The 15387-nt window shown below is 38.8% G+C and overlaps 1 protein-coding gene across 1 annotated transcript; it reads left to right on the top strand.

Moving 5' to 3' along the window:
• The first annotated feature begins 575 nt into the window (after window positions 1-575).
• Window positions 576-13558, top strand: LOC131306642 (mechanosensitive ion channel protein 10-like). The gene is made up of 7 exons (XM_058333024.1): window positions 576-980; window positions 2008-2393; window positions 4069-4586; window positions 11984-12107; window positions 12204-12497; window positions 12603-12805; window positions 13016-13558. The coding sequence occupies exons 1-7, from the start codon at window positions 659-661 to the stop codon at window positions 13281-13283; spliced, it is 2115 nt and encodes a 704-aa protein (XP_058189007.1). The 5' UTR covers window positions 576-658; the 3' UTR covers window positions 13284-13558.
• The last annotated feature ends 1829 nt before the right edge of the window (window positions 13559-15387 follow it).

Below are 15387 nucleotides of genomic sequence, written 5' to 3'. Positions count from 1 at the left end.
ACGTAAGCTAATTAGCACTACTCTCTCTCGAGAGAGAGAGATGGAAAATTATTCCTTCGTGCTAATTGCAGTAGTTTGCTTTCCGAAGTTTGCTCCTTGACAGCGTTCGTTCATACTTATCAGCTGTCTGTTTAACTTTACTGTATGAGAACCAATATTTGTGCACATAACAAGTAGGGAGGAAGCTAGCTTTTTAGGCTTTATCTTAAATATTTTTAAAAATATTTGAATAAAAATTATAATTTTTTATTTTTTCGATTTTTCTTGTCGAGAAGAATCAGAAGGGATAAAAACATTTGGCCCAAAATGAATAAAATAAAACGAAAAAAATGCAAAAATTCTAAAAAAAAAAAAAAAAATCCTTAGCGGGGCTCAGCCTCAAATGAACGAGGAGAAAATGAAAAGGAGCTGTACAGCCTGTACGTTACTGCATGCGGGTCCCTCAAATTCTTCTGGAGCAGAAAAAAAGCGCCACACATGCATCAATCATTGCTCCAACATTTTAGTGGTTTCAAGGGGACACACACCACCAATCTCATGATCATCACCTCCATTATATATATAAATGCAGAGAACCTCAAGGAGAAGAAGAACCAGACGCAAACCCACACAAGCTTAGCAGCATTAGTCAGAGAGAGAGAGAGAGAGAGAGAGAGAGATGGAAAATCCCGATCAAGTAGTTGTGACCATAGACCAAGAAACCACCAAAAACCAATCCCCGGATCGATCACAACCCAAGGACCCAACTTCCACTCCCCAGTTACTACACGCACTAACAAGGAAACAAACTCTCCGCCGTCTCAGCTTCTCCAAACCCAAGTCTCGCAACGTCGAGTTCAGTCTCCCGTCCGCCACGCGCCTACGCATACATGAATCCGAGGAGCTCCAACCTCTTAACCCGAGCTACACAACAAGTGACGACGACGACAGCAGCAGCGACGATGACGAAGACGACGACGAAGATCTCGATGTGGATGAAGGTGTACACAATGTTTCATTTTTCTCCTCTTACAATGCAGTAGTACTTCCTGTAAGGAGAAGAGCAACTTAATTAATTAGGCTCCAAAATATTTCAATGCTTAATCATTTTTCTTGAGATTCTTATAAACTCAAAATGTCTTTTTATCACCCAAGGTTGTAACTTTTGTTATAGATTTTAGAAAACAAAGAACTTCCCATTTGCAAATATACACTCTCCTATAATTTTTTTTTTTTTTTTTTGAGATGTGTTATTCAACTATTGGTTGGATGCGTTATATTTTTGTGGTGCTCCTATGCTTTATGAGCTAGGTTGTTCTCCTTCGATGTAACCTTTCGAGTAATATAAATTGTTTCGTTTGCTGAGAAATTTTTTTTTCATTTTTATCCTTTTTTTTGTTTTAATTTAATTTCTCCTATTGCAAAGTATTGCGCTCTCTCTCTCTCTCTCTCTCTCTCTCTCTAACTTTTTCTCTATTTTTACATTCTTTATTTTGGTGCCGAATCTTTATTTTTCCTTTTATTTTTGTTGCATATCTAGAATTATATATATGAAACATTGTAAGCTGTATCAATTTTTGTGGGGTCAATTCGTATAGGACTTTTAGTTCTGCTAGTGGATGAAGGCCAGGATTGGTCCCAAAAAATTAGGTTAAAATGTGAATAAGTTGGTTTGGATACTTTGAATTATTAAAGATAGCTTCGAAAAATCCATAAAGAATAGAGAGACGAATAGAACGTTACGATATCTAATTACTTGTCATCTTCAACTATCCTACTATTTAATTTTCATGGTTATTACTGATATACATTTCTTGCTCTAATTCTTTTCTCTTTTGTTCGCGAATTGTTAGAATAGTTAGATTATTACCGAGTTGAACCACTGACCTTCTTTCTTCTGACACCTTAATGCACCTTTGATGACATAGGGCCAAAGGCCTCTTGGCTGTTCTAATAATTCATCTATTTTCATGCCACAAACTCATGTTCATTTTGTGGATTACTAATTTGATGCGTAAATTCCAATAGGAGGAACCGGAAAAGAGAAACAGTACCGGAAGAAGAAGAGGAAGAAAATCAACTGTCTCGCCATAATCGAGTGGGCTTTATTTATCGTAATATTAGCATGCTTAATCTGCTCTCTCAAACTAAACCACGTCACCTGGGGGCTGGAGACATGGAAATGGTGCTTGATGGTGATGGTCACCTTCAGCGGCCGGCTCATATCGGGCTGGGTCATCGGCTTTCTGGTGTTCGTCATCGAGCGGAACTTCATGCTGAGAGAGAGAGTGCTGTATTTCGTGTATGGGCTGAGGAAGAGCTTCCAGAGCTGTGTTTGGCTGGGCCTTGTTCTGCTGGCTTGGACTATCATGTTCAACTCCAAGATTCACAAGAAGAACAAAATGCTCAAAAAGGTGAACTCATCGTCAAAGATCCCTTATCGCATCTCTATGTGTGTATCTGTTAATTTTCTATTATAAAGCCTTAGTATTTCACGTATTTCTTGTTTCTATCTTTTGTTCAGTCCACCTAGAACACCATTACGTGATGCCCCAGAGCTCTGTTATACCGCACAATCTTTTGATTTTTTTTTGCTCGGCAAGCAAACGAAAAATCAAAAGATTCTGAATTACACCCTCCGTCCTAAATTTGATGCTCACATTCGTGCTAATTTTAATTTTTTATATCTTTTAATACGAATCTTTAAAAAAATATGTAATACTGTATAGATTTTGTTTAATAGTTTTCAATTAATTCTATTGTACAAAATTTTCAAACAATTATTATATAACCTCATGGATTGGGAAATCCTGTAGTGGAAGGCACCCTGTAAAGCGCACATAGGCCATCGATCTTAACAATAAATGGTTGAGATATGATTTTTAATTATGACCGATAATTACCAGTCATAATTGATTTTTGATCTGAACCGTTGATTAATGAAATCGACAGTTGTGTGCCGTCCTATACATGCACTACAAGGGGGTGCGCTACAGCACCCCTGTATTCATAACCTCACACACTTACACAAACATTTTATACACACACCCATCATTTTTGGTGGGTCCCACATGTTGTGAGAAAAATAAGGAAAAGTGTATAAGGTATTGTATTAACTAACCCTAAACACAATCAACTCTTATTTATATAATGAAAAATCATAACATAAGACTACATTAACCAATGTGAAACTAATACCAATATTATATTCTAACATCACACACACTAGAGATGTAGTGTGTATGTGCCCAAATGTGAATGTGAGTGAGATTGTGTAAGTGTTTCTGATTGTAGAATGATTGATTTTCAAATTCATGAAAAATATTACTTTATTTGTCCCAAAAATAATGATAATTTTTGAAATTTATGTCATTTTTAATGACTTATATTTTTTAATTTATAATATTTTTCACGAGTTTAAAAACTTTATATAAAAAAACTAATCGAGAACTATCAAACAAAATTTATATTGTATATTTTTTGAGATTCTTATTGAAAGATATAAGGAATTAAAAATGCACAAATGTCAAAAATTGTCATCTAATTTTTAGGCTCCGTTCGGCTAAATAAGTTAACTGGCTTATTTTTTTGTCCTTATTCAATTTTTTTTCATATTTGTTACTTTTTTGTCAATTTTTTGGAAATTATTGCATCGTCATGACGAGTGAAATTTAAAAAGTAAAAAATTATGATCGAAATCAATTTTTTTTGAATAAAGACGAAAAAATTGGCTTATTGGCTTATTTTTGTCTTTATTCAAAAAAATTAGGTTTCTATCGTAATTTTTTACTTTTTAGATTCTTCTTGTCATGGATGCAATAAATCCCAAAAAAATTACAAAAAACTAACAAATGCGAAAAAAATTTGAATAAGGACAAAAAATACTTATTTAGCCGAACGGGGACGGAGTGAGTATTAGTTAATTAGAATATAAATAATAAAAAAATGATATGCATTTCAAAAAATTAATTATTTTTCAGATAGTAATGATTTAGCCCGTAAATTAATTATTTCCCTTTTCTGTTTTTTTTTCAAAAAATAAAAATCATATTTCTCATCTTTCCAAATTTCTCAACTCCAATTAACCAGGTATTCCAAGCCCTAGTGGCAGTCCTAGTTGGCGCAACCATTTGGCTAATCAAAATCATCCTGGTGAAAGTCCTAGCGTCCTCCTTCCACGTGGCAACATACTTCGACCGGATGAAAGAAAGCGTGTTCCACCACTACATTCTCGACACGCTTTCCGGCCCGCCCGTGGACGACGACATGATGGCTCAGCGCCAGAACCACCACTTACTAACGGCTTCCAAGTCGCTCCCGGCTAAGCTCATGAAGATGAAAAAGAGTAACGTTCTGATAAATTCAAAATCGAAGAGGTTCGGGTCGAGGCGGCTTGATATGGAGAAGCTGAGGAAGCTGAGCCTGCAAAGGTCGGCTTCGGCTTGGAACGTGAAGCGGCTCGTGAGTTACGTTAGGTCGTTTGGGTTGTCGACTATATCGACGACGGTGGATGAGTTCGGGAGGGCTGAGTCGGAGATTACTAGTGAGTGGGAGGCCAGAACCACTGCCAAAAGGATCTTTAAAAATGTCGCCAAACCCGGTGCCAGGTAAGCTTCTCTCTCTCTCCGGGTTAATGCTCGATGAGAATAAGTTCTGTTCGGATCAACCCGACAATAGGCTGTCCGTACAGCTCCGTGTCGGGCCCCTTGCGGATTTTTTTGAAAAATTTGAATCGTACATTTTGTAGGGCCCGCAAAATAATGTATTTATGAAAAAATTAACTTATATCAAAAGTTGAGTTTTTACACAGAACAATGGACGACTGTAAACAGTTTAATTTTAAAAATAGTTGACAGATCACGGTCGTCCATTTTTCTATGTATAAACTCAACTTTTGGCATATCTATTATTGTCCGAACAAGCTGATTTTTTTGTGTAGATACATTATTTTGCGGGCACTACAAAATGCACGGTTCAGATTTTTCAAAAAAAATGCGTGAAGGGAGCCCACACAGAGCTGTCCGGACAGCCCCTTGTCTAGTTGATCCGAAAAGAACTTTTTCTCATTCTGGATTCTTTCTACGTATATATATAATGTCTAAAGAAATTAAGCCTACTCGAAATCAATTAATTCCAATTATTAATTCAACTATGTTAAAATTCAGTGTTCTATCTCCTCTCTATGCCGAGAGATTTTTGACCGTTGAATTGTGTAATTTTTTTTATGTTTTAAATTTAAAAGCCGAAAAATCTCTCAATACAACAGCATAGAGACTTTCGACACATAGGATCCTACCTCTAAAATTCTATGTGCATCTACAACCTGTGTGGTACCGTAATCGCCCGCGTGGACGTGTGAGATGTGGCACGTAGTGACGGACCATGATTGGTCCACCCCAAATATTAACACGTGAAATGTATCAAATGAAATTATGGGTCTAATCCCAATTTAACTTTTTCCTTTACTTTAATCATGCTTGTTGATTAACCTTAATCATAGTGATATATTAATTATTAACAAAGTTGTAGTGGGCTTTGTGGCACACTAACTGTTGCCACGTGTTAAACATATATTTCTACGACCCACAATTACGTTGAAGCCGTTCATGAGCCAAACACGATTATTTGAATGAAAGTTGCTATCCACACAGATAAAAGTGCATAAATTGTACAAAAAAAAATTGTTGGGCCCACTACGGGTTCCACACATACAATCCGAGTCGTTCATTAAATGCAAAACACTTTTTTCAAGAGTTCGCATAAAAAATCAACTCAATCCGACACCGATATAAGTTCTTAATCCAATCATCTAACTTTTCATTAAGATTTCAGGATAATAAAAAGTTAAATGATTGAATCAAGCACCTATAAGTATCGGATTGAGATAATTTTTCCCATGAACCCTTGCGAAAGTGTTTTACATTAATGAACGGTTCGAATCATTTGTGTGAGACCCGTAGTGGGCCCACAAAAAAATCTGTACACAATCTGTGCATGAAATATCTATGTGGACAGACTCTTTGTATTTGAATAGATATCAGAAGCGGAGCACAATAGTAAATCTCAAGAGGTTGTCTTATTCACGGAGGTTCCGTGAACAAGCCCTTCACGAAAAACCCATGATCTCAGCCGTCCCTTTCGGCAAGCAACGGTTGAGATATATTTTTAATTTCTGACCGCTAATAAACATTTCTTACTGTTAATAGTTTATCTTTAATCCGGAATATTCAAAACACTTTTGAACGGTCGAGATTGGTCTCCGTAAAATTTATTTACGGACCTCTATAAATAAAGATTTTCCCAAATGTCAAACTCAAAAGAAAAGATTTAAAAAAAAAAAAGGAAAAAAAAAAAAAAAAACTCAAACGTCACTCCTAGAAAATGATCACTTATGTACATAACGAAGAAATGATATATATAATATGTGTGGTTGATTTAATGAGTAAGTAATACCGACTTTTCTTTTCTTTTTGCCACGGGTATGCCTGTAAACGTGTGCATTCAGTTATCCTCTTTTAATTTCAAACTTCTTTACGAAAAAGAAAAATAACGATTTCTTGCTCTATGTTTGGGTCCAATTAATCCTCTATGGGTATTAAAGTGGGGCTAGACAGAACTCTCTAGCACATGTAGAATGCCGTGAGATTTCGTTTTTCGAATCAGATATATATAGGTGCTTTGGATGCTTTGCAGATGATTATATGGTATCGAGGGTACGTAGTAGTATTTTGTTAGAGAATTTGTCGAATAAACTACTCGTATCTGCGTATCCATTTTGTATCGTAGGTGAAAAAAAAATAGTAGTGTGATACTCTTATCATTGAAGTAAAAGCGCTTGTGTCGGTTAATTGAGCAAGTGGTGAAGAAAACCTCATCCTCTCATGGTACTGTGGGGTTGATTTTGGTGGGATTCAGGATTCCGTAGTGAGCAAAGGCACTATATATAGAATAATTTCCGCCGTGCAAAATTGTTTTCAACGATTCAATTAAAAAAAAATTCCACAGAAGAATATTCAAGGAAGAGGGTTTTTTTCTTAAATTCGAACCGTTAATTGCTTAGATCGATGGCTAAAATTGCTCTCTATATCCTGTAGTGAGCAAAAGTCACCACAGAGTTCCCAGGTCCAACTTCAGTGGGGGCCTTACCATCATCACAACCTCAACAGTTCAATAATCGAGGGTTATTTTTTCCCTTTATAAGACTTGGATAGATATAAAGTGAGCTGCAAATTGGCCTTTTGTGAGCAATTAAGGCCTTGGGCCCTAGTTATTGAGAAATTTTTGGGTGTCGGATGGGTACCACGTCACCTAGCTGACGTGATGCTGAGCACTCACATTCGAGCCGTCTAAAAGTGTGTTAGACAGTTTAGATTACAATACTCTTTCTCCTCTCACCCCACCACTCTCTCCTCTTTCTCTCTCATTTTTCTCTCTCCAAATTCGAGCCGTCCAAAATTAAAACGGACGGCCTGGATGTGCCGAGGGAGTACAACGTGTTACCCGCTCGGCACTGAAAAATTTATCTTATATTGTCCTGTCGAACACTGCGGAAGCCGAGTGGCATTCACCAATGCTCTGAAAATGAGTTCGGACTTGAGACCACCACTCATCCCTTCTGATAATGTTTGCCATACATAACCAAATTAAATGGTCCTCGTAAGTCTCGCTCTCTCTCTCTCTCTCTCTCTCTCTCTCACGTACATTCACAAATGGAAGGATTTGGTTGTCTCATACTTGATGATGACAACTATTGTCGAAATATTCTCTAGCACCACTATGTGGGAAAGGGGGCGCCTGCTGTGCCACCCTGAGGTGTCCAAAATACGGGCATTGTCTCAAGCCTAAAATACGGGCATTGTTCATGTTAGATTTTTTGGAGGATTTCAACCTAAAATCAATTGACAATAGGTGGAGTAACCTCTAGAATTTATTAACCAAGTTTAGGTGGCTTAGATGAGCGATGTAGGATAAGTCTAACACTCCCCCTCACGTGTAGCCCGGATGCACGTGGAGGTGACAGACCAGGAGCTGACTGACTGACTCGGGCGACAGAGACTTCCCCACGAGAGATGAGACCACCCAAGACCTAACTTTGATACCATGTTAAATATGAGAGAAGAAATATTGAATTCGATTAATAACATGCACATAGGCTCTTGTATTTATACAAGAGTGGAATCCTAAAATATGGAAACAAAATCAAATCATATACTATGGAAAGATAATCAAATCCTTGATCCTAATCAATTACAATTGATTCCATCAACTATAATCAATCAGAATATTTTCATTATTCTAACATACCCCCTCAAACTCAAGTAGGTATACCAACTTGAGTTTGAAAAACAACCAAGAGAAGCTAGCAGCCAAGCCAAGAGAAGCCAGGAGAAAGAAATGGCTAGGAGAGCTAAAAGTTGAGAGCCAGGAGCCAAGAGAACTGCCAGGAAGAAAACCAAGAGAAACCAACAAAAGCCAAAAAACGAAAAAGCCACAAGCGCCGGTGGTGAAGAGGCATAGTGGGTGCAGGCAACTGGAAAGCGTGAAGGAGATTGACAAAGTATCTAAGTGCTTGGCGGACGGCAACGAGGCTTAGGCTGCCCGCCAAGGGCGAATATCCACAGGACCTAGATCTTATAGCTCTGATACCATGTAGAATATGAAGAGAAATTTTATTGAATTCGATTAATAACATGTACATAGGCTCTTCTATTTATACAAGAGTGGAATCCTAAAATATGGAAACAAAATCAAATCATATACTATGGAAAGATTATCAAATCCTTGATCCTAATCAATTACAATTGATTCTATGAATTTCTAACATCCCCCCTCAAACTCAAGTAGGTATACCAACTTGAGTTTGAAAAACAACCAAGAGAAGCCAACAGCCAAGCCAAACCAAGCCAAGAGAAGCCAGAGAAATAAACGGTCAGGATAGCCAAAAGCCGAGAGCTAGGAGCCAGGAGAACTGCCAGGAAGAAAACCAAGAGAAACCAACAAAAGCCAGAAAATGAAGAAGCCACGAGCGCCAGTAGTGAAGAGGCATGGTGGGTGCAGGCAACTGGAAAGCGTGAAGGAGATTGACAAAGTAACTAAGTGCTTGGCGAATGACAACGAGGCTTAGACCGCCCTCCAAGAGCGAATATCCACAGGGCCTAGATCTTATAGCTCTGATACCATGTTAAATATGATAGAATAATTATTTTATTGAATTCAATTTAACATGTACATAGGCTCTTGTATTTATACAAGAGTGGAATCCTAAAATATGGAAACAAAATCAAATCCTATTCTATGGAAAGATAATCAAATCATTGATTCTAATCAATTACAATCGATTCTATCAACTATAATCAATCAGAATATTTTTATTATTCTAACATCCCCCTCAAACTCAAGTAGGTCAACCAACTTGAGTTTGAATAAAACTAGAGAAACCAAGAACAGCCAAGCCAAGTCAAGCCAAGAGAAGCCAGGAGAGGGAAACGATCAGGGGAGCCAGGAGCCAGGAGCCAGGAGAACAACTAGGAAGAAAACCAGGAGAAACCTAGAAAAATCGAAAAAAGAAGAAGCCAGTAATTGAAAAGCCATAAGCGTTGGTGGGTGTAGGCAACCGAAAAGCGTGGAGAAGATTGATAAAGTAACTAAGTGCCCGATGGACGGCAGCGAGGCTTAGGCTGCCAGCCAGGAGCGAATATCCACAGGGCCTAGATCTTATAGCTCTAATATCATGTTAGATTTTTTGAAGGGTTCCAACCTAAAACCAATTGGCAATAGGTGGAGTAGCCTCTAGAATTTATTAAGCAAGTTTTGGTGGCTTAGATGAGCGATGTGAGACAAGTATAACAGTCCCCCTTACGTGCAGCCCAGATGCACGTGGAGGGAACAGACCAGGAACTGACTGACTGACTCGGGCGACAGAAATGACAAAGACTTTCCCACGAGAGGTGAGGCCACCCAAGACCTAGCTCTGATATCATTTAAATATGAGAGAAGAAATATTGAATTCGATTAATAACATGTACATAGGCTCTTGTATTTTTGCAAGAGGGGAATCCTAAAATATGAAAACAAAATCAAATCATATACTATGGAAAGATAATCAAATCCTTGATCCTAATCAATTACAATTGATTCTATCAACTATAATCAATCAGAATATTTTTATTATTCTAACAGTTCATATACTAACACACCTTAAAAAGTTCAGATTAGTCTTCGACACAAACACCCATACACTTACATTCTTTGCTCTTAGTCTAAGTCCATGTAACATATTCGGCGCTCGAGGGGCAAAACTATTTGGAGCTTGCTATGAGAGAGAGAGAGAAGCATGCCCCCAATGTTTTAAAGCTGAATTGTTAACCTATTCTCTTTCAAAAATGGTAATTTTATGCATTTTTGACTACTTCTAGTGACTATAGCTACCCCATAAATTAGTGGAGGTTGGACCACCAAATTTGTTCGTCACGACTGACGACATTGTTACACAAGCATGCTTAAAAAAAAAAAAAAAAAACCTAAGTGAGTTTAAAAAGAATTTTGATTTCAGGACAATCGTCATCAAATTGCGCCCACTGGTTGGACCGAGAACCCCAAAGTGCCTAAACTCCGAGTAGTTTTTTTTGAAACTGTAAATTTCAATCCAAAGTCTGAAGGCAATACAGATTCCATCAAATGATACAAGAAAGAACCAAGACTTCGACACAGGCACCCCCTGCAAGCAGGACCGACGAAACGCCTAGATTAGGAACCAATCTAGGTCCAGATAGTAGAGAGTCTTTACGACCCCCAGCTCAAACCCGCAGTAAACATAAAGCACAACTGAAATCTGAAAATGCAACAACAACTAAGAAACAACAAAAAGGTGAAGTACAGCTCTCCTGCCGAAGCAAAACCAACAGGTTTATTCACCCATGGCGCCTAAAGATCTACACGCTCCTCTGTTGGATCGAGCCGCTGAAGTTGAACACACCACGAACTTATTCCCACCGCTGCACATCGGCGGATCTGAGGGAGCCTTAGACCAACAGTGCTTTGAGGACACCGAACCCCGGCGATGTTATTCGCCCATCTCCCCTACCCTCCAGATCCGGGGAAAACCCAAACTGGAACACAACCGAACTAGGGAAACCAATCGGAGAAGAACCGGATACGCCAGAAAAACAGAAAAGGAAAACAGAAAAAAAAAAAAAAAAAAAAACCAAACCCATCACACCTTTATTATCGTCCCATACCGCCGCCCGCTAAACCTTCAGCCCCCCGGCCACTACTACCAAATCAAGGAACCAAGGAGGAGCCAGAATAGACTGGGTACACGGCCGCCGGCCAGAGACTCATCTGTCGAAGCATAATACGAGGCACAACCCAAAAACGGAGAGGGTTCGAAACAAAAAAACAGAAAGGAGGGGAGAGGGGAGGAGACGGATAGGAGGGAATGGGGGGGGAGAGCTGGGAGGGGGAGGAGGGGAAAGGAGGAGGCGGTGGCCCCCCCTCCCCCCGGCCCAAAAAACTCCGAGTATTTAGTCTTGGAGCATCGCCACATGGCATCCCTAATACTACATTTTTGTGGGTTTTATACACTTCGTACTGGCCCCACAAAAACATGTGGTGGAAAAGCACGTGGTGCCTCAAGAACACTGAATAATATTTCCTAAACTCGACATCCCTAAATATATGGTGAAGAATTTTGGCAGAGTAATTCTTGAGAAACATTGAATACAGTTACTTATCAAAAAAAAACATTGAATACAGTTAATGTTGTCTTGAGTTGGGGGTTGGGGGCACTATAGTAATGCACTACATGGGTGTAGTGCGCGATTTGAGTCGTGAATTTCTATAATTAATGGTTCAAATTTCAAAAGGTTTCCTACCGCTGATAAAATAAATAAATAAATGTCCTACCAATCGCGCATTACCACTAGAGTTTAAAATATAAAAAAAAAAAAAAAAACGAAGGTTTTAACAAGCTCATTATATTTATGTTGTGTATCTATGGATGAAGGTACATTGAAGAGGAAGATCTAATGAGATTCCTAAACAGAGTTGAAATTCATACCATTTTCCCTCTCTTTGAAGGAGCCCTTGAGACTGGAACAATTGCTAAGTCTGCCTTCAAGAATTGGGTGGTAAGTACTATATTTCCAACTCCTCCTTATCTTCTCCTCACAATATATTCCAGTTTTCAATTGTATCAAACAACACTACGTATTCGCCACATGCAGGTCCGCGCTTACTTCGAACGAAAAGGCCTAGCGCACTCATTGAACGACACGAAATCGGCGGTGCAGCAACTCCACAAGCTGGCGAGCGCGGTCGTTAGCGTGATCGTAATCGTGATATCCCTTTTGGTGATGGGGTTGGCGACGACCAAACTCATATTCTTCGTCGTGACACAGGTGGTTCTCGTGGGAGTCATGTTCCACAACACCTGCAAGACTATTTTCGAGTCCATCATCTTTGTCTTCGTCATGCATCCTTTCGACATTGGCGATCGTTGCGTAATCGACGGCGTTCAGGTACATATGATCCCCTCTGGACAGTCTTTTCAGAGATTCTGGATTTCTAGTAGTGCTAATACCACTAGAATTTTCGTCGTTGTTGTCGGGTTTTTTCATACGCAGGTGGTTGTGGAAGAGATGAATATATTGACCACGGTGTTTCTTCGGTACGATAATGAGAAGATTTACTACCCGAATTCAGTCCTGATCACAAAGCCGATTAGCAATTTTTATAGGAGTCCAGAGATGGGTGATGGAATTGATTTCACGATCGATTTCAACACCTCCATGGAATCCATAAACGCCCTCAAAAAGGCCATTCAAATGTAAGCTCCTGTATCCATCTCTATAACATATAGTTCTATGGTTCCTATATCACTTGCTGGTTAGATGATTTTCACAATAATCCATTTCAAATAATACTCTGCCAAAATTAGTCAATGCACGAATAAGTTGGCCAAGACACCTGGCATTGTTTTATGGTTTTATCTTCCTTTTCATGATCTTTTTGCGTTGCGCATTTCGGGTTGCTGCAGATACCTAGAGAGCAAGCCGAAGCACTGGAACCCGAATCACGACGTGATAGTGACGGCGATCGAGGACATGAACAAGTTGAAGATGTGCCTGTGCGTGCAGCACACCATTAACCATCAAAACTTCGGCGAACGGAGTGTCCGGATGACAGATCTTATACTCGAGCTGAAGAAGATACTCGGAGAAGTTGGCATCAAGTATAACCTTCTTCCTCAGGAAATTCTTCTTACCCAAGTCAGTGCTGGCAATTGGAGGCAGCAGCTGCCATAACAGAAGTAGTACTTGTCAAAGATATCTCCTTGAACTAGCTATAATGAACTTTGTGTTTATTGTGGTTGTGTGTACTTTAGTACTTTTATCATATGCGGGTTTGGACGGCTGGGAACGTGGTAATACCACGTGTGTACATGGTACCCACCCAACACCTAAAAACTTTTTGTAATTTACAGTTTTGGTTGCAAGCGCGCGGTGACCAGCGAGCATTATTGATTCGTACATTACTGTACTAAAGGAGATATTTATTTATGTTCCTCCGCTTTAAGTTTCATTTTGCTAGCTCATATTATTTTCATCAATTCATCATTGCAGTTAATTACTGAAAAATCCTAGCTTGCCTAAGTTTATAGATTTGCTATTTTTAAATCTCAATCAACGATTCACCAATCAATAACTAAACAATTCACACAAACGAAAGCAATAAACAGAATAATACCAGATATACGTGGAAAACCCTAAACGGGAAAAAACCACAGGAATGAATCAAACACTATAAACATTGTGTAGTTACGTACAAGTAATCTTACCCTATGATTTGAATCCTCACAATCGAGCCTAAGACCTACTTGCCGAATCCACGTTCACCACACCCAGTACTTGACCGCCGCTGCCTTGAATCCACAAGCTTTCCGTTTGTCTCTCGGAATCCACCGAAAAACAACTCGATCTAAATTTGTTGAGATAAAATTTAGAACACCTTCTGGAGTTTCATGGTAGCTTGAACAATTGATTAGGAACTCCAAGATTCAATAATGAAACCCCTTGAATGTTTCACCTCACAGAAACATGTATTTCAGCTGCCCTCACGTATATAGGTCAAAGAAATAATAAATGAAAGCATGTATTTATAACCCCAGCTTAATTTTTACCCAGTGGATGGACCGACTTTATCCTTGTAATTGCCTTTCCAAATATGGCTCCTATATGCCGAAATCCTTTTGCCTTGATCTTCTCGATAGTCTTCCACTCTCATTACCTAAAGACTCAACCTATTAAATACAAAAGATTTAATTTTCTTCCACTCCCTAAACAAACACTCTAGAATTAAAATGAAAAATAAATTACAACTCGATAAATAGGGATACAATTAAATGTGTTTTTGTCTTGAAATTTGCCAACACAAAGAGACTGTGGCCCGTAGTCCTAACAATCTCCTCCTTTGGCACTTCCATGACAAAACACACTCGACAAAAAAAAAAAACTATCCCTTAATAGATTGTGGTCACGGCCTGTAAAGTTGCAAAAACACTAAAGATGCACAATCTGTTAGTCAACAAATTACTCCCCTTTTTGTCACAGAAAGACAAAGGTAGAGCACACATGAATAAGCACCTAGATCAATAAGGATTAAAAGGAGATTAGAGGTCCAACAGATCATAACATCGATAAACAAACTAAAAGCTAACTAGCTAGTATGACCACATTCCATGATAACCATATACCAAATGGAAGTTTAGAAAGCAGTACCATAGTAGCATAAGCCAAGCACCAAGCAGTACCATATAGTAGCATAAGCCAAGCACCAAAGTAGAGCAAAATACTAGCTACGCTCCATCGAGCCCGAAAACAACTGCAAAAATCAAAACCAACTACCACACCAGGCAACTATCCACACAAAATAAATTGCGTTTCCATAGGAGACGAACACATTAATTCAAGATGTGAGTGCTCAACGACGAGGTTCAATAACTGTCACTACATTTTTTAAACAGATGCATGAGTAAACTTGTATGTATCCCAAATATTAATGAATCTGGAATTAAGTGCAACATGCGATATGAGACCATGACAAAGTGAGTGTGTGACACGTCATAAGATATCAAGATCACCAATCAAGGATTTGAGAACTCTCATGTACGATTGGACTGTCAAACACTCTACCCCTCACGAAGTCAAACCAAGCACTCATCGACACGAATTATGTGCTAAGAATTAAGCACAACTCCCCCTCAACTAAGGAACACTCCTCCTTCTCATTTTTTTTTTCAATACTTTTTTTTAACGACCCCAAAAATGTATTCTCTTTTACCCCACTGCTGTTTGACGCGGATGTTGAGAGTAAGAGTACCTCATACCCAATTTCCGGTTACTAGCAAGT

The sequence above is a fragment of the Rhododendron vialii genome, chromosome 11a (assembly GCF_030253575.1).
Source record: "Rhododendron vialii isolate Sample 1 chromosome 11a, ASM3025357v1".
Lineage (NCBI taxonomy): Eukaryota > Viridiplantae > Streptophyta > Magnoliopsida > Ericales > Ericaceae > Rhododendron > Rhododendron vialii.
This window is presented reverse-complemented; position numbering and strand designations above follow the sequence as displayed.

Bases quoted from the DNA above. Each gene is read 5' to 3' on its own strand.
- LOC131306642 (XM_058333024.1), top strand. From the start codon at position 659: ATGGAAAATCCCGATCAAGTAGTTGTGACCATAGACCAAGAAACCACC. The intron at 12,498-12,602 runs GTACATATGATC...TTTCATACGCAG, and splicing joins GCGTAATCGACGGCGTTCAG to GTGGTTGTGGAAGAGATGAA. The intron at 12,806-13,015 runs GTAAGCTCCTGT...GGGTTGCTGCAG, and splicing joins CTCAAAAAGGCCATTCAAAT to ATACCTAGAGAGCAAGCCGA.